The 27,286-nt window shown below is 38.6% G+C and overlaps 1 protein-coding gene across 1 annotated transcript in view; it reads left to right on the top strand.

Moving 5' to 3' along the window:
- NEK1 (NIMA related kinase 1) overlaps positions 1–27,286 on the top strand; it is a 144,723-nt gene that overhangs the window by 76,729 nt on the left and 40,708 nt on the right. Inside the window, exons 17-28 of the mRNA XM_052645226.1 lie at positions 2,244–2,327; positions 2,745–2,828; positions 3,257–3,334; positions 4,223–4,318; positions 7,106–7,237; positions 8,999–9,064; positions 9,146–9,374; positions 11,814–11,966; positions 15,686–15,862; positions 19,522–19,642; positions 24,447–24,535; positions 25,747–25,994. Coding sequence (XP_052501186.1) covers positions 2,244–2,327; positions 2,745–2,828; positions 3,257–3,334; positions 4,223–4,318; positions 7,106–7,237; positions 8,999–9,064; positions 9,146–9,374; positions 11,814–11,966; positions 15,686–15,862; positions 19,522–19,642; positions 24,447–24,535; positions 25,747–25,994 — 1,557 coding nt within the window. The remainder of the gene's footprint in view (positions 1–2,243; positions 2,328–2,744; positions 2,829–3,256; positions 3,335–4,222; positions 4,319–7,105; positions 7,238–8,998; positions 9,065–9,145; positions 9,375–11,813; positions 11,967–15,685; positions 15,863–19,521; positions 19,643–24,446; positions 24,536–25,746; positions 25,995–27,286) is intronic.

The following is a 27,286-nucleotide window of genomic DNA, read 5'->3' as shown; positions in this document are numbered from 1 at the left end:
TAACCTCATGTTTAACAAAGGATTTGTATCTAGAACATATAAAAACTCAACATTAACTGTACAAAGTTATATAAAACTTTGTATGTGTTTGGCACAGTGGTAAAGAGTCTGCCTACCTATGGGCAAAAGACACTCTAAACCTTTCATTGAAGAGGATATGCAGATGGAAGATACACACATGCAAAGATGTTCAGCATTATTAGCCATTTGGGAAATGCAAATTAATTAAAACCACAGTAATGTATCACTGCCTATCCAGTTGTGATAAAACCAAATGCTGGTGAGGATGTGGAAAAAGGGAGTCATCAAATATTGCTGGTAGGGATGTTAAATGATACAGCCTCTTTGCAGAACTGTTTGGCAGTCCCTTTTAAAACTGCAGATGGATCTGTAATACCAAGAGCAGGCAATTCTACTCGTCCCAGAGAAAACTTATTTTCACAAAGAAACATTTTGTCATTAAGTCAGTAAGTCATGTCTGATTCTCTGCAACCCTTTGGACTATAGTGCACCAGGCTTTTCTGTCCCATGGCATTTGCCAGGCAAGAATACTTGAGTAGGTTGCCATTTCCTTCTCCAGGGGATCTTCCCAACCCAGGGATTGAACCTACTTCTCCTGCATTGGTAGGCAGATTCTTTACCACTGTGCCACCAGGAAGCCCAAGAAACTTTTAACATGAGTGTTATTAGCAACTTTTCTCTTAATAGTCAAAAACGTGAAATCCGAGGATCCTTCAGCGGGTGAATGAGTGAATAAAGCATAGCATTTCCATACCACAGTCTACTACTCAGCACTCAGATAGAACAAACCACTGAGTCTTGTGTCCAGTGCCTTGAATGGACTGCAGGGGAGAAAAACCAAGTGGAAACCGTCAACTGGAGGAGGATACATACTGTGTGTATATATACAGAAGTTGTTGAAATATAATTGTAGAGATGAAGACTAGATCAGCAGTTGACAGGCAGGGATAGAGTAGAAAATGTAGCTGTGAAGTGATATAGTAATGGTACAGTTAAGTATCTTGCCTTGATGGTGGTCTAACAAAGCTGTGTGTGTAATAAGATGGTCTGTTGCGTATATAAAAATGTGCATGTGTAGGCAGTGAAATCCTGTGGTTAATGCAGGGCCAGCTTCCTAGTTTGGATAGTGCACTGCAGTAGTACCAGATGATACAGTTCGGAGAGACTGGATGAAGGGTACATGGGACGTCCCTGTACACTCCTTTTCTTCTTTCTGTTGTTAGCTATAATATTTCAAACCAAAATATTTGAATTCCTACATAGGCACATACGGAAATCTGGAGGAAAATACTGTTAAACTGTAAGTTTCTCAGATGGTAGAATTATGAATGTCTTGTCTTTATTTTATATGTTTCCTATGGTGAACTTATATGATTTTTATGAGAGAAAAAGATACTGATATAAATAGATACAATCAAAACTAATTTCCAATGGAAATAGTAATTGCACAATTTTCTCAGAAGGGTACATTTGCACTGTGAACTTGGAGGCCATTGGTAGCCTTGGAAAATCAGAGCCATAGTGGGATCAGAACCCAAAGTGCAGCAGATTAAAACATAAATGGGAAGCAGAAAAATGTAGGTGACAGATACAAAAAGTATACTTTCAGCAAGCTGATAGAGGCGAGATGGGCAGAGGGAAGAGGGCTTTGATTAGTAAGCTGGGAGGCTCTTGGAGCACCACTGCTGCTGCAGGAAGAGAGTGGGGTCCTTACGAGTCCTTTTGGCAAGGAGCTTATTGCACCCGTGGGTTAAACCATGAGATCACGAGTCCCTGTGTGGTTGGGCAGGTCACTTGCAGTCTAGATACGCGGCGCGCCTGCGAGCGGGGAACTAGAGCTCGCACGTTCCCTGTCGTGTGTGTGTTTAGTATGTAAGTGAACATGTAGACATGATGAGCGTTTGTAGAGAGAGATTTTGATTTGGAGTTTAGCTGACCTCCAAAGCAGTTTTAAAACTCTGTTGACTTAAGTGGCTAATGAAAGTGTAGCTGGTCTCTATTAATGTTGACTAAGTTTGGGGTTTAATTGCTTTTTTCTGTTCCATGAATGCACTGGTTAAATTGATCAAGGAAAATGCCCAGGTCTGTTTTCAGTTTATCAGCTAGTCACCTAGATGTGATCAGTACTTGCCAGCAGAAATAGTGGCCCCAGGCTGTTCCTAGGTAAGATGCTGCTGTAGCTGTAGTCATTCTTTAAACTTAGTACATTACGTGACGCACAGGGCATCCTGCACAACCTGGCAGCTCTCTATGGAGGCAGGCCCAGCTCTTCACGAGGAGGGAAGCCGAGAAACAAAGAGGAAGAGGTACGCCTCCCGCATGCTCGCTGCCTGGCACCGTCACTTTGAGTTGATTGCCTTCCTTTCCTGCATGGTTTACGTTCTTCACGGTGATTGGAGGATTTGTAGGTCTGTAGGGACCTGTTAATATATCTTGGCTGACATACTGTGTTTATGATTTTGCTCCATAACTGCTTTTTCGTATTCTGATTTCAATTTCTTTCAATAAAATTAAAAATTTGTCACTGTAATGTATTTGTTTTCATAAATAAATTGATCTAAATTAAACACTTGAAAGCTAATATTACATTTCCATTAACCAGATCTCAAAATTTTATTTCTTATATTCCCATTAACACTTTTCTTTAAATTAAAAACATTTTAGCAATAAAAATATTGGTAGCTTTTTTTATAATTGAAATGTTGCCTTTTTTCTCTTTGTAGGTATATTTGGCAAGACTAAGACAAATAAGATTGCAGAATTTCAATGAACGCCAACAGATTAGAGCCAAGCTTCGTGGTGAAAAGGCAGGTTGAAAATCTGTTTTTCAAAAAGTACTTGAATGACATTATAATATATTGAGATTAAAAATGCTGTGCCACTAACACAAGATAAAATCTCGAGAAGAAAATGAAAGTCAGACTAGAAAAACAATATAGGAATACAGAAAATCATATTAATGTGACTTGAAATTGATAAGACCTGTTGTTCCAGGGGAATTCTGAGAGGAAAGTGTGAGGAGCAGCCATGGACATATAAAAGGGGACATTTTATATGATTCTCTTTTTACCTGTTTCTCCCAGTGTCCATAGGAGTTGATGGTTCTGGAGAGTTCAGTTGTAGCTCTGAATAAGTTACCGTTTTTCATTTTTAGATGTTTATTTCTTCATATAATCTCTGCAGTGAATTTGAGGTTCTATCCTAAGTGCTGCTGTGCTCACTGCTTATTTTATAGAAGGAAACTGACAGCTCTGAAGATCAAGAAGGAAGTGAGGAGGCCGATGTGAGGCGTAAAAAAGTGGAAGCCCTGAAGGTATGTACTGGAGGTGATAAGGGTTTTCTTAGAGAAAAGGGACCCTGAGGTAGAAAATTGTGTTCTTAGGTCTTACATCGTTAAATCACCTTATTCTTTTGCCTTAACTTTTCTTTGTCCTCACTTTGTTTCTGAAAAGTAACATTTCTCTCTCTCTTTATATCTTATTTATGGAGAACAATTTGATGAAAGCATGGGGTAAATACATGGAACTATCACACAAGTAATCTTAAAAAGAGAAAATGGTAACCCTAATAATGAAAAACATAGTGTCCATTTCTGTGAAGACAAGTTTGTGCATAATAGTCATGTTTTAAAACTTCCGTTTTTATTTCCTTTTGAATGTACATTCATTTATTTTCATTCCAGAGATACTTATTGAGCAGCTGCTGTGTTTTGACACCTGCTTTAGGTGCCGGGTTTGCAGCTTATGTTTGTATTCTGGAGGGGCACCCCCCGCCAACACACACACACATACTCGCAGCCACACTGTCTCACACATAGACATGCATTCACATATACTGTTGTTGTTTAGTCACCCAGTCGTGTCTGACTCTTTGTGACTGCATGGACTGTAGCCCCCCGGGCTCCTCTGTCCATGGGATTCTCCAGGCAAGAATACTAGAGTGGGTTGCCATTTCCTTCCCCAGGGGAATCTTCCTGGCCCAGGGATCAAACCCAAATCTCTTGCATATACAACAGTTTCTTTATAACTGAGCCACCTAGGAAGCCTGTACACATATACACTCAACACACAGCTCTAACCAAAAAAGAGTAATGTGTATTTGTATGTAAGCATATATGGAAATACTTTTTAGACCAGGAAAGAAAGGCAAACCCCGTGCCTCTCTTTCTGGTGTTAATTTTGTGGATTGTCCTCCTTTCCAGGCCCAGGCAAGTGCCCGTGCAGCCGTCCTGAAGGAGCAGCTTGAGCGCAAGCGGAAGGAGGCATATGAGAGAGAGAAGAAGGTGTGGGAGGAGCATGTAAGCCAAGGCCCCTGTGAGGACCCTGCCTTTGCCACCCTCTCAGCTCTCAAGGGAGCTGTGCCAGCCACAACCCTGTGATTCTGTGTTTTTATCCTCATTCATTTTCCTGCGTCTCTGTCTCTTTGATCATTTAAGTATGATGATCTATGTGGAAGTTATTTTGGTGTTTGATGTGAGGTGAGATAAAATAGCATTTGTATTTATCTATACTTCCAAGAGTAGTTGACAATTTCATATGTTTATAAATCTAGCTTCAGTATTTGGTGACATTTTGAGTTTTGTCATTAGGTGTCACTGTTGATTAATTTTTCAGCAACTAGTGTAACTGACAGATAAAATAGAAACAGTTTTACAGTGATAATTAAAAACCTTTTGTGAAGATATAAGCAATATAGAAAAGTCTTTACTGTATTAACCTGGTGATAAAATAGCTAGCAGAAAAAGCTTCCAAAGCAGTTTGTTTCCTAACCCTCACTTATGAAACTTTCAGATCAGTGTTTTATTCCTTTTGCACATTAAAAAAAAAAAAAACAACTTTGATTGAATTTTTACAAAGCTTGTTAGAATGAAGTAGATATTCTAAAATTAGCCAGGTAATCAATTTGTAACAAATTGGGTTATATCTGTTTTGAAGTTTTATGTTTTTTTCTTCTATGAAACTTTGTTTTTCTTCTTAACTTAGTTCATTTTTATGTTTTTTTTAATGTCAATCATCTTTCTGAATTAAGGACTCTCAATCTAATGTTTTCTGCTTTCACAAATTAAAAAATACATGATGGACTTTTATCTTACAGTCTGGTTAATGTTGAATAGCATTAACATTTCTATCTAAAAATAATATATCCATTGATGTTTACACAGAAGGCCCAAGTTCTCCTGAATTAATAAATGTATTGCTTGGCTTGTAATGCTGTTGCCACATCTCAGTAGTTACTCTGAATTACCCTTAATTTTTTAATAACTGAATTAGTTTTGTTTTAAAGTAATTATGAGAGTTAGGAGGATGTTTTGTTTGTTTTTGTTCTTTGGTTTAGATTTCATTTGCCTTTCTTTACTTGTTTGTTATCTCAGGTTCTTTATGTCTGTTTAGTTGACCCAGGGAGAGACAAGTAGATGTTTGATCATGAAGTATAAGCATTTCCTGGAGGCTGCTCGGGATCCTTCTTATTAGATGCCAGTGACTTTCTTAGACCATGGATCAGATATCTTCAGAGACTCTGTCTGTACTAGTCATTAGCCATATGTGGCAGCCATATAGATTTTAATATAATATGGAGTAGATTTTTAATAATAATGTGTGAAACATTTTCTTCATTAAAATACCTTCTGTTGATTTAAAGAAAAGATTTTTTTCCCCAAGATGAGTAGTGTGAAAAGAATGTAACAGCTCTCCCTCCTGTATCTTGATCCTGCTGGACTGAATTTGGTGGTCTTTGTTCTCATGCCCTGTTTAACTCATAACATTTATCAATAAGTATTGTTATCTATTACTTAAGGTTTCTCTTAAAGTCGAAGTTAATACAGATTGTGCCTTTGGTGTTGTATCTAAAAGTCATTGCCAAACCCAAGGTCATCTGGATTCTCTCCTGTGTTATCTTCTAGGGCTTTTTATAGTTTTGAGTTTTACATTTAAGTCTGTAATCAGTTGTGAGTGAGTACTTGTCGGCGTGTCAGGTTGTTTGTGTGTTTGCCTGTGGGTGTCCAGTAGTTCTAGCATCATTTGTTGATAAGCAGTCTGTGCTTTCTCCAGTGAATTGCCTTTGCTTCTGTGTTAAATGCAGTTGACTGTATTTGTGTGGGTCTGTTTCTGGGCTCTCTGGTCTGTTCCGTTACCTGTTTTCATTATTATTACACTGCCTTGATTACCTCAGCTTTCAGTAAGTCTTGAAGTCAAGTAGTATCATTCCTCCAGCTTAGTTCTTCTCCTTCAGTTTTATGTTGGCTATCTGCATCTCCTTTTGAACAAAGTAGCTGTTGGTATAAAATGGAAGACCAGAGAACTAAATGCTAGAATTGGATTACTATCTTATGCTTAGAACAAGCTCAGTAAATACTAGTTTGAAATATTGACATTGATACTTTCTCATCGGAAATTCTTGTTTACTTGTTTCAAGAAGATATAGAAGTTAGGAGTGACTTGCTGCCGTGTTCCTGTGAGCAGACTGAGAAATGCCATTTCCTTATACTTACTGAAAGTTCAGAACATGATTTCACATTGTTTACAGAGTCTCCATGGCAAGAGAAAAGCAAAAACATGTGAAAATAACAAATGGTATTTTTAGTGAAGTAAATCTTATTACCTGTACTTTTCACGTCTTCCTTTCTTATTTATGTTGACATTTTATAATCAGGGCTCTCATGATGGGTAACTGATGTTCACATGTTAAGATTGTACCAAACTTTAGAATTTGCAGAAGCATCTCTTTTTGAAATATAGGATTAATAAGTAAGCTTTTTTTGTTTTTGCCAGATTTTGTAAGGAGTTGAAATTAGAGCACTAATGTTTAATCTTTTAGAAGGCAATTTGTAAAACATTGTTAATGCAGTGGAAAGGAGTTATTTAGCACCACGGGACACATGGCTGTGTTTACATGTGAAGCCAGAGACATGTCTGTCTATTCACTGATATTTCACCAGCACCTAGTACATTGCCTTGCACAACAAAAGTTGAGGAATGAAAAAACTTCTTGCAGTTAGAGTGTATAGGCAGTGACCTTATATATATACTACTTTGTCTCTTCATGCAAATATAAATTTGCCAATGTGCTTACATTCTTATTACAGTTGGTGGCCAAGGGAATAAAGAACTCTGATGTGTCTCCGCCTTCAGGGCAGCAGGAAATGGGGGGTTCTCCATCAAAGCAGCCGATGAGACCTGTTATTTCTGTGACTTCAGCTTTGAAGGAAGTGTGTATGGTAAGCTTTCTATAATTTAGAACTCCTCAAAGTCAAAGAATACTAAAGGGACTAAATTTAATTAAATTACATTAATTCCTAATGTCTGATTAGGTTTTTCTAGGGAAAAAAATTACTTCTTAAGATTTTCATGTATGGTTTACTTGGAGCCTCACTGCTCTTAGGTTTCACATATAAGACCACCTGATAGATAAAATATATTAAAATGATTCCCTAATACTCTAAAAGACTCTTGAAAAAAAAAATATAGAAATATATGAAAAATAATGCAAAAAACCACTTTTATTCCCTGGCACTCAAAATTAGCAGAAGTTCATTTCTTGGTATAGCAAATGTTAGAGGACTCAGCATAATTGCACTTAATTCATCAGTTATTTCTTTAAGCTTCTACTTTTGAACCTCTATCATGCCATATGGAGTGTAAAACAAAAAAACTGGGCAGGTAAAAAAGTTTAAACTTGGAAGTACATATCAGATATCCATCCCGATGAAATGTGAAGCACTCTATTCTGAGGTTGAGGGAAAGGGACTCCTGATGTGGGATTCTAGCCTGGAACTCAGCAGGCTGAGGAACAGTCTCCTGAGTCGTGTTACACATTAACCTGATTCTTTCCTTTCCTGGTTGTTGAAGTCTGTGCCTATTATTTGTTGAATTTCATTCAGTTTTGGCAGACAGCACTGATATTATTGGCACACCAATTTTCTGCAGCCTCTGTGTTTATCTTGGAAATAAGATTATGTAGGAAGTTCCAGTCTTGGTTAACTCTCAAGAGCTTCCTGTAGGAAAGCACTGTTGCTCAGGCAGGGTTCGTCTCCTCTCCTCTCTGGTAACGACTGTGTGCTGCACTCTTCACTCCACCCCTCAGACGCCATGTGCAGGCCCTGCCCGGGCCCAGTCTCACTCCATGTAGCTGCTCACCTCTCTGGTTGTAGCGACTGCTAATTCCTGCCACTTCACTGGGTAAAATGCTCTTTGTCTGATTTACAGGTATAACTCTGAAACTGACCATTATTTAATAAAATTTGAGGTAATCCATATAACCAAATGCTTTTCCTTTATGGGTTTTCTTGGTAAATATCACTTCCTTAAAACTTTGAGAACTGCTTTTCCTTACCCCGAGTCTTCCAGGTACCTTTGATTTCATGGTTTTTGTAACTACTAATTTCTCTTTTTTTATGTATTTCATATATTAGTTGGTCTAATTACTTTGATTATACTAATCAGAAAACAAAATTTATTTTAGCATTAGCACAAAGTACATAGGACTCTTTACTGTTACTCTTTGCTTAGGGAGAAAAGCCAGTTCTCAATTATGTTTAGTAGGTAGTATGGCTTAATAACAATATATGTACCTGAAACATAAAGACAGCTTATAAACAACACACACTCTCTTTGATTATTCATCTGTCAAAACGTCCCTAATTCTAATTGAGTATAAAAATTAACTTTTTTAAAATTTATGTCATAAATTTATATTGATCAAAAATCAGGTGCCAAAGAGGAAGAGGATATAGTTAAATATCTGATCTAGTAACCCAGAAATGTGACAATAATTGAGAATTGGCCATTCTAGCATATATCACATCTATTAGATGATAATAAGTAATTATTTCTCATTGCTGATAATGAAGGAAGCTATGTTAACATGTTACAGGAATAAAAAAGCAAGGAACATGGAATGCTAATGAAAAACAAAAAAATATCAAAAATTTTAAGGTATCCTTTAAAATAACATTATTTCTTACTCTCTGTGTTTAAAGGACCGAAGTCTAACTGATGCCCAGGAAACCTCAGAAGAAACGCAGAAGAGTAACAGCGCTGTTTCAGTAGGTACAATTTTCAGATTTCCTATCAGTCATTCCACTTAATCATATACCTATTAAAATACAACATTTTAACTGTTTCAGAGTAAACGAGAAATACTACGTAGATTAAATCAAAATCTTAAAGTTCAAGAAGATGAAAAGGGAAGGCAGAGTCGTCCTGAAACGGGTACGGTAGCTGTTCATGAAGATGCCAAAGAGCTGGAAAAAGAAAAGTCAGTTTCATCGGATCGAAAAAAGTGGGAGACAGGAGGCCAGCTTGTGCTTCCCGTGGATGAACTGGCCCTGGACGCTTCCTTCTCTGTGACAGAAAGTGCGTATGAGTGCGCTCAGGTGCCATCTGGTCCGCCTCGGCCCCCGTGTGGCTGTATGGCCGTGTGGCTGAACACTGAGAAAGCCCCACGTAGAGGGGCTGAGAGCCTGGAGGGGGTTCTGTAATAAGTGAGACATGGAGAAAACCATTCAGCTTCAACATGGGAGGGCTTTCACCTTTTTTTTTTTTTTAACACTTTTAAGCTTTCTTTTTTTTTTTTAACATTTTATTTATTTTTGGTTGCACTGGGTCTTTGTTGCTTTGCTTTCTCTAGTTGCAGCAAGCAGAGGCTGCTCTCTTGGTGTGTGCAGGCTTCCCAGTGCAGTGACTTCTCTTGTGGAGCACAGACTCTAGGTGCACAGGCTTACAGGCTGTTGCAATACATGGGCTCTAGAGCGCAGGCTCAGTAGTTGTGGCACACAGGTTTAATTGTTCCAAGACATGTGGAATCTCCTAGGAGACCCATGTCTCCTGCATTGGCAGATGGATTCTTATCCACTGTGTCAGCAGGGAAGTCCCACGAGAGGATTTTTCCCAACGATCTGTGATGTGAGAGCAAGAACAAATGTGTTACTCCAGCCCTTCCTCCCACCTTAGAGTCACCTGTTACCAGGAGTAATTCTTGGTGAGAATCAGAAGAGTGCACTTGGGCAGAACCTGGGAAGGTCAGGGCGGTATTGAGCAGGCCTGTGGAGAGTCTCATAGGCCATCCCTTTGCTCAGCGAGGGTTCCTGAACCCCTGCCCTTGTCTCACGTTGTCCCGGCCCTGGAGTGCAGCAGGGAACTGACAGACACACATGCTGGTGGGGGTTCGCGTTTTAGGCGGCTGATCTGATCACCGCCTAACTGAGTGCTGTTTTATGTGTTTTTTTTTTTGATGGGCCATTTTGGTAGAATTCTTTCTTTTTAATACCTTAAAGCAAAGTTCACAGACTCCACAGCAGGTAGTTATGTATTGAGTCCCACTGTCTCACACAGACACACACACACAGGCTTGTAAGGGCTTCATGGGAAGTCTACGAGTGTGTCAGAGGAATAACTTTGAAAAGCAAATGAGGATGCATCAGAGAAGGAAAATTGAGAGTGTGATATGAATTTAAAAGGAAGAGAGAGGGCAAGATGAGGGGTAGAAAATCTGTACTGTGTTTGTCAGAGGGAGCCTTGTGACCTTGGTGAAAGCAGTGTTGCTAGAGGTCAGGGGGCAGGAGTAGAATCGGGATTAAGGAGTGAGTAAAAGGTGAGGGAGGAGCATCTTCTGGAAGCTGAGCTGTGAGGGCAAGAGAGGGATGTGGTGCCCCCTGGTGGAACCTTAGAGAAAAGAGCCTGAGAGTCAAAAGTCCAGCCTGCCATGCTTCTCAGTACCTGATGGACCTTGGTTGCAGGGAGCATGAAAATCCAGTGTCCCTTCCCATGCCTGAGCCAGGTTTCCTGTGGTTTTCATGCCATTTGCTTTGTCCTGTCTGCCTCCTCACCGCTCACTTTGTGTCACTGGAGTCTAGCCACTTTATTTCACGGCCCTCCTCCCCTCTTTTCTTCTCTAGTCGTTTGCACAGTGGCCTCCTTGTTTCTTTCCTCTGTTCAGCCTTCCCCCATTTCTGAATTCCTGCGTGTAGCAGAGCTTTTCACAGTGTTTTCTGTGTACAACCCTGGTCCTCACCTTCCATCCCTCCCCTGCTTCACCCAACTTCCCAGCTCCTCAGCCCCATTCAGATTGCTTTGTCACCTCTATCAGATACCATGTGGCTGTAAGTTACGGGTCTCTTCAGTGTTCTTTGCTCTTTTTAACCATCCTTTTAAAAATCGTTTCTCACTGGTAATCATTTTGCCTAAACAAAACCGAATATTGTCTGATAAATTGCAGGTATTTACTTTCATGGATGGGTACACAAAAATATGTATCATGTATTTGGTCACTGTTGAAAGTTTGTATGACTTACATACCCTATAATATTTGAGAGTATATCCTATCTATTACTGCTGGGTACCTGTATGCTTCATGTATTAATTATTACCAAATGTTCTGAAGACTCAAACTTCAGTAGGTGATTTTCTCTCTTTTGCTTTGCAAAATTTTATTCAAAAGGTTAACCCCAAATTATTATTGTCAAATAGGAAGTGTCAGTTGCTTACTTAGGATAGAGAAGATAAAACAAATTTTCTTAGAGTACTTTTCTCTACTTTTAATCCATATGCACATTTGTCTTAGGATTTTTTTTCTATTCTCTGCAATTTATAGAAACAAAATATTAACATATTTTATCTATTTTTGTACTATCCCAAATTATTCCTAGTTAAAAATTTTTTTTCTCAAGTAAAAATGTTGTAGAAACAAAACTTACATTTTTTCCATTTTTATATTTCCTAAAACTAGAATCTGCCTTTAATGCAATGTTGTTATTAGATTCTATCACTGAAATTTTTTATATCTTTTTCTTTTAGAACATACAGTGGGAGAGGTTATTAAATTAGATCCTAGTGGATCTCCAAGAAAAGTCTGGGGGAAAAGTCCTACAGATTCTGTTCTGAGGCTACTTGGAGAAGCTGAACTACAACTTCAGACAGAACTATTGGAAAACACAACTATTAGAAGTGGTGAGCAAAGAAGCTATTTTTTTTATATTATAAGTAATGTTAAAAACATACTTAGTTCATTTGTGTATGTGATGCCTGAACACTTAAGATTTACTCTCTTAGCAGCTGTACATTTATTGGTAACTGTAATTAACCACGCTGTGTGTTAGAGCTCTAGAAACTTATGCATAAACATAAATTTAAACAGCTGAAGGCTTGTACCCCTTAGAGACATCTCCCTGTTTCTCCCACCTCCAAGGCCCTGGCAACCGCTGTTCCAGTTTCTGTGAGTTCGGCTTTTTAGATTCCATTTATATATGATATCATACAGTGTTTATCTTTTTGTGTCTGACTTATTTGTAACATTTAGAATGATATCTTCCATGGATTTCCTTCATTCTTAAGGGTGAATACTCTTCTATTGTGTGTGTGTATATATATAGACACACATACCCCCATTTTCTTTATCCATTCATTCGTGTACACTCCATTTCTGTCCATGTCCTGGCTACTGTGAATAGTTCTCCAGTGAATGTAGGAGTGAAGATATCCCTTCAAGATTCTGATTTAATTTTCTTTCAAGAAATACTCGGAAATGGAATTGCTGTATAGTTCTATTTTTCATGTTTTGAAGAACCTCAGTACTGTTCTCCAGAGAGGCTACACCACTTCACGTTCCTGCTAATAGTGCACAAGGGTTCCCATTTCTTCACATCCCCGTCAGTATTTGTCATCTCTCTTTTTTTTCTTTTTTTATAATAACTATGGTAACAAGAATGAAATGATCTCTCATTATGATTTTGATTTGCATTTCCCTGATTATTAGTGATATTGAGCTCCTCTTCATATATCTGTTGGCCATTTGTATGTCTTTGGAGAAATGTCTATTCAGTTCCTTTACTTTTTAAAACAAGTTTTATTTTTATTGAAGTGTAGTAGATTTACAGTGTTGTGGAAGTTTCAGGTGTACAGCAAAGTGCTTCAGTCACATATCTATACAGAAGACCACTCTTCTCTAGATTCCTCTCCCATGTAGATCTTCACAGAATATTGGTAGAGCTCCCTGTGCTACAGAAGGTCCTTGTTAGTTACTCTTTGCCCACTTAAAAATTGCTATCATCAATTAATAATGGCAAAACATTTTTATATGCCAGTTTTTTTTTGCTGTTGAGTTGTATGAGTTCCTTAAATATTTTATGTTAAACTCTTATTGCATATATAGTATACAGATATTTTTTATTATTCTGTAGATTCCCTTTTGTGCAGAAGCTTTTTACTCTTATGTAGTCTCGCTTTTTGTTTTTCTTTTTTCTTTTCTTCTGTTGCTCATGCTTTGGTGTGTTATCCAAAAATTTCTTAGTAAGATGGATACAGTCTTGTTTTGAAGTGCCTAGTCAAGTGTGTTGCTTATTTTCCATTACATTGGTTTTCCTTTGGTTGGTTACATGTGCAGATTATATTGTCAATAGTAAGAATTAGTGTTTTTGTCCAGTATTTATTTGATCATTTCTTTTTCTTCTCACTGTATTTGAGACCCTCTAGACCAGTCTTCAGTCCTCATGGTGCTTGTTCCCGGTTTTAACAGATACTTTTTTATAGCAGAAGAGTCAGACTGAACAGATCGCAGGTGTGACCTCTGCCACTGTCAGACTGTTGATGAGGCTTGGTGAAGGGAACATGTTCCAAAGCGTGAGCAGCACTGTAGTTTTGTTCTTGTTGACTAGGAAGAAGTAAGGTAAAACAGCTCTCAGATACCTGTTCACAACTTTGTTCCCTAAGGGGGTTAACTGAACCAGGCAGTTCCTGCTGGCCCAGGGTTACACATGGACTGTGGGCAGCAAAGAGGGCCCACCTGGCTTTAGTGATGATGAATTAAGCTGAGACAGTGAGCAGGGCTCTCTGCTTTTCCCCACCCACTTCAGTCACGTGTGTTCAGACATGGCAGACAGAAGACGGAATTGTTTGCTGGAAATACACTGTGTTGAGCACCTTTGGAGGAGAATGTTTTTAATGATGGAGTCTCGGATAAATTTTAATGGGGAAGGTGGGGAGAGTATCTGTGGTAGGATCAGTGGGTTGTGCGTCCTGGTCGGGTTTGGGTGGGGTAGCAGAGGGTGATGAGTGGGAACACAGGATGTTAGGGGTTAGGAGGTGGGACAGTTAACTTTGAACATTCTGAGGAGCTGTGTTTATTGACAGGATCTCTAAGATGTGAGCATGGAGTGACTGAGGTGGGGGGAAGAAAGCATCATGGGGATAAATTGACCAGCTCAGATCCAGGAGGCTTGTTCAAGGTATAGACATAAATCTAGCAGGTTAGCTAAGACAGAACTCGGGTAGGGGCTCCCAGCAGTGAACTGGAGAGCAGTATCTCCAAGGAGTGGGTGTCTTCCAGTCACTGCAGTGAGCTGTTCCAGGCAGTTCCACGCTCTCCAGACAGCAGTTAGAAGGATGGAAAGTTTCTGAGCACTTGCCACAAAAACATGAGTTCGTAATTTTAAAAATATCACCCTGATATGTTTATACACATATATGTATGTATGTATGTAATTCTGACATTTCTGTATAGAAGTAAAAGTTTCACCCAAAGGAAGAGGCAAATAAACCATGTTAACCACCTTAGAAATTTATTTTTATTTTTAAATTTTTTCACCACTTGGTATTTGTAGCTTTATTATCAAGTAACTATATTATTTTTAACTATTGTCAAGCTTCAGTATGTTTCAAGTAACTAAATGCTGCAACTGAGACATTAAAAATGCAAACTAACTTACCAAAATAATTGTATTCTGAATATTATATTATACATTTTATATAAAGGGTTTTTATACAAAAAGTTAAGGTTTGTTTATGATCATTGAAAATCTGAAATATATTTGAACAAAGCATTCCTATGCATATATATGTAATCACTCAACAAAACCATATATGAGTGGTTTTGAAAAATAAAATTACATTCATACAACAAAGGTGAAATGTTTTTATTGACAGTATTATTATAAAACTACACCCATATGAACGATATGACTTCATTCTGTATAGTTACAGATTTTATTTTAGAAATAAATTTTAATAAATTTGTATAGTTCATAATCATTAAAATGTCTATCCACAGGCATAATGTAGACCCAGTCCCAGTGAATAGAAGAGTTCTGATGGTCAGTCATATCATCTGTGTATGACACCATTTAGAAAAATATCCTATTCAGTTGTACAGTTTGATACATCTTCATAGCTCTGCTTGTCATCAGTAACTATAGATGAGGTACAGAGCTTAGAGGAGAATGTACAGAGAACTAGGTACTCAAGAAAGAGTATCACTGGCTTCTCAAGTTGAGAACACCATAAACACCCAAACACAGTAAATGAGTCATTAAACTAAGTGTCAGTCCTTTAAAAAGGTTCGTACACTGTTGTGTCATACATAGCTTTGAGGCTGAAATGTCTTAAGTTCAAAATACTTTTAAACTGAATGAGAGCTGTGATTTTTAAGTAAAGTCAAACATTTTTCTAACTGATCTGAAAAGCCTGAAAAACAGTATCTTTATAAAAAAAAATGCCTTTGAATTTAAATTTAATTTGACTATCATGTGCCTTAATCATTTATTAATTTCTAGTACATAACAGAACTTAACTAGTAGTTACCTGCTGTGAGAGTGAACTTTGTTCTAAATGCTTTTGCAAATAAAAGTCAAGTCAGTGTGAGAACATAGCATGATTTTTCATTTTTGTTGTCTCAGAGATTCCTCCTGAAAGCAAGAATTGTAAATCCTTAATTATTGAAGAAGAAAAAGTAAAATGTATTCCACTTGAAATGAACCCATCAGCTACTCTTGATTCTTCTGTTGAGACAGACAGTCCAAACATTAGTGAAGCATCTCCACAGACAGCACTGAAACCAGAAGGAGATTTGGAGGGTATGTTTTCATGGGGCAAAAGGAGATTTATTTGGTTTAATAATACTTCATTGTCTTCCTTATAAACAAACCTTCAAAATATTTGTTTATGTTTGGGTGATTCATCTCAAATTAGGTTCACTATTTTTCCAGTACCAGGTCTTTTTTTATCACCACATTGCAAATCACCCCAAAACTTAGTGTTAGAACAACGTCCATTTTACTCTGTCTCCTCATTTTGTGTGTTGGGAGTTGAGTCAAGCCCTGGCTCACCCCCGTGCTTTTCTAGTGCATGTGCTGTCATCTCTGTGATGACCTGGTCTCATGGGTCCAGGAGGACTTAACTGGTGTCCTGACTGGTACAGCTGAAAGACGGTGAGGCCGGCCCCTTTCTCCTCATACAGCCTCCAGGCCTTTCTCTGTACTCTGTCCAGCAGGGTGGTCTGACGTCTTCCATGGCTCACAGGTACACAGGCAGAAGCTGCTTATACTTGTAGAAGCTAGTCTCCAAACTGGCACAGGGTTGCTTCTGCTGTACTTCATTGGTCAAAGTAGTTACACACAAGCCTGGATTCAGAGGGAGGGGAAACAGACACCTCTCAAGGGTAAAAGGGTTAAATGTTTTGTTATTGTTGTTGTTGAGTCATTTAGTCATATCCAACTCTTTGCGACTCCACGGACTGCAGCACACCAGGCTTCACTGTCCTTCACCATCTCCCAGAGTTTGCTCAAACTTCTGTCAGTTGAGTCAGTGATACTATCTCATCTTCTGTTGTCCCCTTCTCCTGCCTTCAGTCTTTCCCAGCGTCACAGTCTTTTCCAGTGAGTCGGCTCTTCATACCAGCTGGCAAAAGTATTGGAGCTTCAGCATCAGTCCTTCCAATGATTATTCAGGGTTGATTTCCTTTAGGGTTGACTGGTTTGATCTCCTTTCAGTCCAATGGACTGTCAAGAGTCTTTGTTTTTGTAGCCATCTTTAATGTCAACTTCTGCCCTTTTACCAAACTTATTTACATCCCCTCACATGCAGAATACATTGACTCTTCATAGCCACATCTTATTATGACATTGGCTCAGATGTTGTCATCAAGGTCAGATCTGTGTTTGAATGAGGTTCTTTGGGTGCAGTTCTTTGAATACATTTACTTTCAATCTGAAGACCTAGAGAGTTCTTTTCAGTTGCTTTTTCACTCATAAATCTAACAGTAATGAAGAGGATGTGAGACTCCTTGTCAAAAATAGGGAAGGTACAAGATTGTGGGTACATAGAAACGGGATCCCACCAGGAGTAGCTTGGCCAGCTTTCTTCCCTCCCACCAAACATTGGTGCCCTCAAAGGCTCTTCTGTTGGGCTGTATCTTTCCTTTCAGTCATGCTGGGGAGTGCTTCTGCAAGTATTAATGATTTTGGTGAATTTTTTATGAATGTTACTGACATTTAGTGAAAAACCACTGGGGTTTTTGGTTTGGGTTTGTTTTTTGAGACCGTGCCCTCTCTGCCTGCAGTTTCTGTGAGGAAGGCAATTGAGATGCTCAGCAATCTTCTTATCCAACAGCAAGAGTCAGAAAGACAGACCTTTAAATCTTCTGTGCCCTAGCAGGTCTTACGGCCTTCTGTTTTTGACCTCTGTCTTTGCCCTGAGACCATGCCCTGAGACCTCAGGCATACTTTGCCTGAGGTTAGTGTCTATCTGGAAGCATCTTTTCCCTTGAGAAACTTCCTCTTCTGAGTTCTCTTCATGAGCTAAACTGATCTTTCTTCAACTCACCTTTTTCTCCTTGTAGTTTATAAGTGGCTGCCTTAGGAATCTCACTGGCGCTGTAAATGGTCTACTCAGATAGCTCCTTAGCTCAGTCACTGAATCTCTTAGGTGCATTTTCTTTCATCCTTTTTCATGTCACAGGACCACTTTCTGCCACCAGGTCACAAGAAAGCCTTTTTTTCCAGCCTCTAGTAACCGCCCTTCACGGGCCAGGCTCTCACCACAGCCTCCTTGAAACCTTTCAGTATCAGATGCTGGCCTGTCCCCAAACCAGTGCACATATCTAACCTTTGTCCTGTCAACACCCTGTCTTCAGATAGGAAATTCTGTTTCAGTTATCTCTCACTGTAAAGCAGTTTGCTTCCCAGACTTAATGACTTAACAGTCTTGATTTATCTCACATTCTGTGGATTAAGAACTGGGAGATTCCTTCTCCTCCTCATGGCATCAGCTGGCATCGCTCAGTGGTGTTGAGCCATCAGCTGCGCTTACTTGGGTGGGAGATGCTGTCACTCCACACCTGGCATCTCGGCTCAGCTGGGCCTGCGCTGCTGGGTCCCACTCCCGTGCTTTAAGTCACAGGGCCTTGCCATGTTGTCTCTCCAGGGTCCTTAAACCGTTTGGTGGTTTAAGCTTCCAGATTCCAAAGTGGAAACTACCGATTCTCTTAAAAGGCTAGATGTGGGCAGGCCTACAGGACTCCAGCTGTACCCCACAGGTCCAGGCAATCATACTACTGATCCAGACTCAGGGACTTGGGACAACAGAGCCCCCTCTGGATGAGAGGAAGGCTGGACAGCTGCCACATGTGTGACCTTGTAGACTTGTGAATTAGTCTTGTTCACTAGAATCTTAGTTAGTGGGCATCTTATTTCTTTTCTTAAAAAAAAAAAAACTTGTTAGGTGTATATTTAATAATGGTGACTGTATAGCCAACTAGAGCTGGGACACTTTTTCTGCAAGAACCACATAGTAAATATCATTGCCTTTGTGGGCAGTACAGTCACAAATCTAGCTTGTGGAATGAGTCACATTGATGTGGCTTAAGGTGCCAGAGAACAGTTACTCATTTAAAAAATTTTGAGTAGGACACCCCTCCAAGTGCTTACTTGTAAGGGTGACCAAAAAATCATTTGAATAAAAGATGAAAATTTTAAGGATTGGTATAGTACCAATCATCTCTCTAAACAGGACAACTAATTAGAAACTTTTAAAATAGAGAAGGAAGAAAAGGAGTGGCCATGGTGAGTGAAACAAGAAAGTGTTGATAATTTTGATAATTGGACAGGAAAAAGAGAAATTAACAAACAAAGCTCTCATTGCTGTTAACTTTCAGGAAATATCACCCATGTAAAAAATGAGCCACTGCCAGAGAACAGAGATAGTTCCCTGGTTGTTAATTATTTGAGGGTTTAGGAAAATAGGTTTAGCAGTCTAGTTATATTTACCTTTTCACTGTGAAAGTCCAGGTAAGAGGGTTTTTTTAAATTTATTTTTGATGATTGAACTATCCCATCAGTTACTAATCAGTCATATTATATTCTGCTTTCTGTCCATATTTCTGGCCACAGATAGTGTTATTCTATAAGTTTTTATGTCATCTAGAAAGCAATTTTTATATTACTGAAATGTTAATGAAGAAAAACTTTTTGATAATAATGAAAAATACAGAGTACACTATATTTATTCTGGGTATTTTTATTGCAGTGAAAATGCAAAAGCAGAAATCTGTTATCTCAGAAACAACTAGAGTGTAAAGACAGTAAGATTAAGGATCTATAGACAAACTACTGATTTTTTGTTGCAGTTACTGCATTAGCCTGAAAACGAGGTATGATCATCTAGAAGAGATTTATTCTGTTTTCTCTAAGTGGATTTTGCTTTGAGACCTGTTTCTTGCCCTGTTTCTGCCTTGCAGAGCCTGATGACTTGGAGGCAGAAGTGCTGCAGGAGCCAAGTGGAGCAGACAGAGATGGTGGTTTGCCCCAACCCGTCCTCGACATGTGGGTCACTGAGACAGAAGGAGCAGAGGAGGTTGAGTGCGTCACCTCTTCCCTTGCATTTCCCACCTGCTCCCTTCATGTCATGCCTTTCACGGGAATGCTGGAGTAACCCAATATTACATTTAATCGGTTACGAGAACAGTTAATTTGGGAATAAGTATCACATTTGTGAGCTTCAGAAATCAGCAAGTGCATAAAAATATACAGTAAAAGGTCTGTTTCCCACTTTTGTCCCCACCCAGCAAATTCCCACTCTGTCCTCTTTCCAAACATGATTAATATATACAGAAGCAAAAGCGAAGATACAGTCTCCCTCACTTTTAAATGGACTTCCCTTGTGGCTCAGATGGTAAAGATCCCCCTGCAGTGCGAGAGACCTAGGTTCGATCCCTTGGGTTGAGAAGATCCCCTGGAGAAGAGAAAGGCTACCCACTCCAGTATTCTTGCCTGAGAATTCCACAGACAGAGGAGCCTGGAGGGTTACAGTCCATAGGGTCACAAAGAGTCAGGCACGACTGAGCACCTTTCACCTTTACTTTTAAATATAATTGTTATTACAAGGCACAGAGTTTTTCCACCATTTTATGTCAGTTATTGGGGAATTTTTTCATATTAATACACAGAGGGCTTCCTCTTTTTTGCTACTTTAAGGCCACGTAGTGTTCCAGTATATGGATATACCATAGCTCTAATTAGTCTCCTTTACTAGTTGCTATGACAGATGATGCTACAGTGGATAACCTTTAGTGAGGTTAATTTGCATGTATATAAATGTAGTCACCTCCCCTTCCCGCCCAATTCAAGCTTTCATCTAAGCTGTGTGCTGTTATTGGTAAGCTTATTCCTGGCTGTATCATCTTGTGATTATCGTATTAATGATAACTATTCCTCTGTGAGATCGTGGAACTAAAAGGTGGTATATATGAAAGCTTACACTTTCTTTATGTTGGTTTTGTTACCACTCTCTTATTGGTATCCTACTATCGTTCATGTAGACTTTCAGTTGAATCTTTTGTATGTTTCATATACACAATCATATGAAAATAATGGCTTTCTGTCTTTCCAGTTTTTTTCACACTCATTTCTTTCTCTCCAGTTGCATCCCTTAGTACATTTCATACAGTTAAATATTGGAAATAGGGTTCTCTCTCTTGTTCTCAACTTCAGTGAAATGTTTCTAGTGTTAACCATCATTAGGTATGACTATAATTTCTAGCTCAAGCAGTGTCTGCTCATTTTACTGGCTAAAAAGTCTGAAATGTATTATATCAAATGACTTTTTGGCGTCAGTGGAACCATTCATGTAATTGTTTTCCCTCATCTATCAACATAATAAATTAATAGGTTACCTAATATTGAACTATCCTGCATACCTTAGTTTCCCTTTCTGAGGAATCAAGCATTGCATTTTAAATAAAAAAATATATTAATTGTATGATTAAAAATAAATAACTTTTTAAAATAAAAATAAGAGTTACAATTTAAAACTGAAAAAGTAAAAAATTATTTAAATTTGAAATGAACTAAATGAGTTCACATTTATGGGACTTCCCAGGCGGTGCTAGTAGTAAAGAACCCACCTGCCAATGCAAGAGACATAAAAGATGTGGGTTTGATCCCTGAATCGGGAAGATCTCCTTGAGGAGGAAATAGCAACCCATTCCAGTATTCTTGCCCAGAGAATCCCATGAATAGAGGAGTCTTGCAGGCTACAGTCCATGGGATTCCAAAGAATTGGGAGGAGAAGGGGACAACAGAGGATGAGATGGCTGGATGGCATCACCAACTCGATGGACATGAGTTTGAGTGAACTCTGGGAGTTGGTGATGGACAGGGAGGCCTGGCGTGCTGTGATTCATGGGGTCGCAAAGAGTTGGACATGACTGAGCAACTGAACTGAGCTGAACTGAAGTGACTCAGCAGCAGAAAAAGTACTAGCAAAATTAAAATTGCCTTATAATCAAAAAAAGGAAAGCCATCCTCAAGAAAAAGAAATGCAAAAGGCAAAATGGCTGTCTGAGGAGGCCTTACAAATAGCTGAGAAAAGAAGAGAGGCAAAAGGAAAAGGAGAAAAGGACAGATATACCCATTTAAATGCAGAGTTCTAAAGAAAAGCAAGGAGAGAGAAGAAACCTTTCCAAGTGATCAAAGCAAAAAAATAGAGGAAAACAATAGAATGGAAAAGGCTAGAGATCTCTTAAAGAAAATTAGAGATACCAAGGGAACGTTTCATGCAAATGTGGACAGAATAAAGGACAGAAGTGGTATGGACCTACAGAAGCACAAGATATTAAGAAGAGGTGGCAAGAATACACAGAAGAACTGTACAAAAAAGATTTTCATGACCCAGATAACCACATGGTGTTATCACTCACCTAGAGCCAGACATCCTGGAGTGCAAAGTCAAATGGGCCTTAGAAAGAAAGCATCACTACGAACAAAGCTAGTGAAGGTGATGGAATACCAGCTGAGCTATTTCAAAACCTAAAAGATGGTGCTGTGAAAGTGCTGCACTCAATATGCCAGCACATCTGGAAAGCTCAGCAGTGGCCACAGGACTGGAGAAGGTCAGTTTTCATTCCAGTCCCAAAGAAAGGCAATGCCAAAGAATGTTCAAACTACCACAGAATTGCACTCATTTTACATGCTAGCAAAGTAAAGCTGAAAATTCTCCAAGCAAGGCTTCAACAGTACGTGAACCAAGAACGTCAACTGGATTTAGAAAAGGCAGAGGAACCAGAGATCAAATTGTCAACATCTGTTGGATCATAGCAAAAGCAAGAGAATTTCAGAAAAGCATCTACTTCTGCTGTACTGACTACGCCAGAGCCTTCGACTCTGTGGATCACAACAAACTATGGAAAATTCTGAAAGAGATGGGAATACCAGACCACCTGACCTGCCTCCTGAGAAATCTACATGCAGGTTAAGAAGCAAACGGTTAGAACTGGACATAGAACAACTGTCTGGTTCAAAATTGGGAAAGGAATACGTCAAGGCTGTATATTGTCACCCTGCTTATTTAACTTATATGCCTAGTACATCATGCAAAATGCCGGGCTGGATGAAGCACAAGCTGGAATCAAGTTTTCCAGGAGAAATATCAATAACCTCAGATATGCAGATGACACCACCCTTATGGCAGAAAGTGAAGAAGAACTAAAGAGCCTCTTGATGAAAGTGAAAGAGGAGAGTGAAAAGGCTGGCTTAAAACTCAACATTCAGAAAACTAAGATCTTGGCATCTGGTCCCACCACTTCATGGCAAATACATGGGGAAACAATGGAAACAGTGAGGGACTTGGCTCTAAAATCACTGCAGATAGTGACTGCAGCCATTAAATTAAAATATACTTGCTCCTTGGAAGCAAAGCTATGACCAACCTAGACAGCATATTAAAAAGCAGAGACATTGCTTTACCAACAAAGTTCTGCTTAGTCAAAACTGTGGTTTTTCCAGTAGTCAGGTATGTATGTGAGAGTTGGATCATAAAGAAAGCTGCGTGCTGAAGAATTGATGCTTTTGAACTGTGGTGTTGAAGAAGACTCTTGAGAGTCCCTTGGACTGCAAGGAGACCAACCCAGTCAATCCTAAAAGAAATCAGTCCTGAATATTCATTGGAAGGATTGATGCTGAAGCTGAAACTCCAATATTTTGGCCACCTGATGCAAAGAGATGACTCATTGGAAAAGACCCTGATGCTGGGAAAGTTTGAGGGCAGGAGTAGAAGGGGGCGACAGGATGAGATGTTTGGATGGCATCATCAACTCAATGGACATGAGTTTGAGCAAACTCTGGGAGATGCTGAAGGACATGCAAGCGTGGTGTGCTGCAGTCCATGGGGTTACAAAGAGTCGAACATGCCTTAGCAACTGAACTGAACTATAACTAAAAGCCCAGAAATAAATTACTGGTATCTTTTGGAATATACTCTTCTCGTCTTTATAATTTTGTTAAATAGTACATGAATTTAGTTCCCAACATTTATTGAGAGAAAAATTGTGAGTTCTTTACATAAATCAGTTCACTCCCTTTAAGAGTTAAAACATTTGTGTACAAACTATTCTTTTTATTTTACTGTGCTGAACAGCATTGTTTCAAGTCTAACACATTTTATATCATTTGGTCTGAAAGTTACTTTACTTACTTAATAATATATCTTGACCCTTGATGCATATCCAGTTACACAGAGCTGTACTTCATTTTTTAAATAGTTGCAAAGTATTGCATAGTACTTTCACACATTGGAGAAGGAAATGGCAACCCACTCCAGTGTTCTTGCCTGGAGAATCCCAGGGACGGGGGAGCCTGGTGGGCTGCTGTTTATGGGGTTGCACAGAGTCAGACATAACTGAAGTGACTTAGCAGCAGCAGCAACAGTATGTTATAATCGTGTTCTGTTTTCTGCTATTACGAGGCGTTTTGATTGGTTAAAGTGGTAGTTCTTAATCATTATAACATTTTTCTATAATGGGATACATTTTGCTGTAAAGGGATACAGCTTGCTCAGCCATATCCCTCAAAGCTCCTGACACACAGGGCTAGGGCAAGGCCTGAGAATTTGTATTTCAGACAGGTTCCCATTTGTTACTGGCATCTAGGGGCTTCACTCTGGGAACGACTGTGATGAGAATGTTGAGGCTGGTGTCGTGAATGAGCCTGACTGGTGGAGGTTTGAACAACTGAAGGGTAGGATGTGCTTGTGAGGGCCACTGTAAGTGAGAAGAATATTTGGAAGTGGGATCACAGGACGCTGGTGACCTGTGCTCTACTTGTCTCTGAGAGTACCTTTATTGCAGGTAAATTTTGCTTTTGTAACTGATGTATCTATTTATGGCAGATTGGAAGATAGGATCACCATTCAGCAAAATGAACTTTCTGAAGATAAAGCCCCGAGCAGTGTGGATCACCTTAGTGAGGTTCATGTAGGTGAGCATCACAGCATTGGCCTGATTACTTTCTCGAAGGTTGTTAGCACTACCTGTTCCATTTGGACTGTATGTTAATAGAGAGCATTGCTTACCATTCACCTTAATCACTTAAAAAATGTTATAGGCATAGTACACTGGACTCTGTATTTATTTTTTATTATATTTTTGGGGTATAGTTGATTTATAATGCTGTTTCAGCTTCAGGTGCATAGCCTAGTGATTCATTTTTTTAATTTGCAGGTTAGATTCCATTATAGGTTATTACAAGATACTGGGAATTGTTCCTGTGCTAGACAGTAGGTTCTTGTTGTTTATTTTGTGCAGAATATAAAACAAATAATAATAATGGTCAATGATGATAAAATATATCACTATATTAATAACTATATAGTTATTATAATAGTTATATAATTATTACAATTAATAATAATTAATCCCATACTCCTAATTTGCCCCTCCCCATCCCTCTCCTTTTTAGTTTATACATGTTTGTTTTCCGTGTCTGTGAGCCTGTTTCTATTTTGTATATAGATTCATTGGTATTATTTTTTGGATTCCACATATAATGATATCATACAGTATTAATCTTTCTCTGTCTGACTTATTTCACTAAGCACTATATTCTCTTAATCCATCTATGTAGCTGCAAATGACAGAATTTCATTCTTTTCTATGGTTGCTGTACTCTGCATTTGTAAGCCTGTATTGTTTGTCAATGTGGGCAATAAAACCTTTTTGATTAGTTATCTTACTTAATGTTCAAAACAAAAAGAATTGCTTGCCAAAGCTAAGCCATTATCTGAGGACATTAAATAAGTGGTCTTCTTATTTCTAATATTATTAATTAAAATATAAGAAGTACAGTTTTTTAATATCTTACCTATAGGAATGAAGTTGAATTGGAACTATTAAGTATGAATGTTTAAACAGTATTTTCTCACGTGTCTTTGGATTTGTGTCTACATTTTCTAACTTCTGATATAATAGAAGTATTTAACAAATTAAATCTCCTTTCTGATAATAAAACATACCCTGGGGTTGAACATTATTTGTAAGGTAGTGAAATCACATATATATTTTGATTTTGTTTTTCTGATAGACATCGAGTTTCTTGCCTATAATTCATGTTAAATACTGAATTTTTTCATTATCACTTAGAAAGCTGAGTATTGTATAGACTGTTCATGTAATCTTTCCTTTATTCCACAGAACCTGGAGTGGATGATTCTCCACCTTCTAAGCATGATATAGATAAATCTATGCAACCAGAACCATTTTTCCATAAAGTGGTTTATTCTGAGCATCTGAAGGCAGTTTCTCAGGTTCAGTCAGTTCTCTGTTCACCAGAAGAATCCTTTCCACTTCGATCTCACTCTGATTCACCACCAAGAAATAAAAAACAGAATTCCTTGCTGATTGGACTTTCAACTGGTCTATTTGATGCAAACAACCCAAAGGCAAGTATGCTCCTCAAATGGAAAACTATCCATTTAATAGTATTTCACATTTATTATTTTTCTTTGATAAACTGTAATATTGACCGTATTGTTTCTTTTTATCTATTTATTTTTTTACTTTTTGACCCTGCCATGTTGCATGTGGGATCTTAGTTCCCTGATCAGGAATAGAATCTGTGCCCCACTTCAGGGGCGTCAGGGAGCCTTAACCTCTGGACCGCCAGGAAATTTCCCAAAGTTCTTTTTTTTTCACTGTTAAGTCATTCTGTGCTTGTGTCCTTTTTTTCTATTAAAGGAAATTCTTCTTAATCTTTGGAGCCTAACCTCCCTCAGCCTCTCGAGGAAGCTGCCTCTTTTTTCTTCTCTGGCCTGTGTCGTGAACTTCTTTCTCTGAGATGGGCCATTCCATCCGCACCCACACTCTGATGGTTCCCATCATGAACGGTAAACCTCCAGGAGCTCACATCCCCCCTCAGCTCACACCCAACAGCTTTTTGTTGTGTCTTTGCTTTTTCCCCCTCCTCATTTCCCAGTACATCATAGTGTGGCTGTGAGCCACTCCTTCATTGAAGCTGCTGCTGCCAAGATCATCACTTACCAGCAGATCTCCTATGCCCTTTTCTTTCAACAGTTGAAATACATTCTTCTTTTATAATTATTTTATCTGTTGTCTTCTGGCATATCTTGTGTCACTCTCCAGTTTCCTTTGCTGCAGTAACTGCTACTAACAGATCTCCTTAAGAAGGTGTGGATTCTTCTGCTGTTGGATGAATTGTTCTGTCAATGTCAAGAATTAAGTCCAGTGTCGGTGTTCATGCTTTCTTTGTCTTTACTGAATTTTTTTTTTTTTTTTTTTTTGGTCTTTAATACTTTCACATTAACTCTTAGTTGCTGAGAATAGAATATTGAAATTTTTAACTATATTTGTATAATTATACGTTTCTTCTTTCAGTTCTGTCAGCTTTTGCTCTATGTATTTTGAAGCTCTGTTATTGAGTAAGAATTTAGTTTTGTTCTGTTTTCTGGATGAATTGTTTTATTTATTGTTAGGAAGTCTCTGTGGGATAGTGTGGTTCAAGTCTTCTATATCCTTTCTTTCCTTTCTGCTTGTTTATCAATTACTGGGAAAGCACTGTTGAAATTTCCAGTCAATTGAATATAAATTAATAATATCTTCTTAATAAATTGACCCCTTTATCATTATGAAATAACTCACTCTATCCCTAGACCTACCCCTTTGTTCTGAAATGTACTTTGCCTCCTGGTTTTAATATATAGTCATTCTAGCTTAT

The sequence above is a fragment of the Budorcas taxicolor genome, chromosome 8 (genome assembly GCF_023091745.1).
Source record: "Budorcas taxicolor isolate Tak-1 chromosome 8, Takin1.1, whole genome shotgun sequence".
Lineage (NCBI taxonomy): Eukaryota > Metazoa > Chordata > Mammalia > Artiodactyla > Bovidae > Budorcas > Budorcas taxicolor.
The sequence above is the reverse complement of the archived record's forward strand: the minus strand, read 5'-3'. Positions and strand labels throughout refer to the sequence as shown.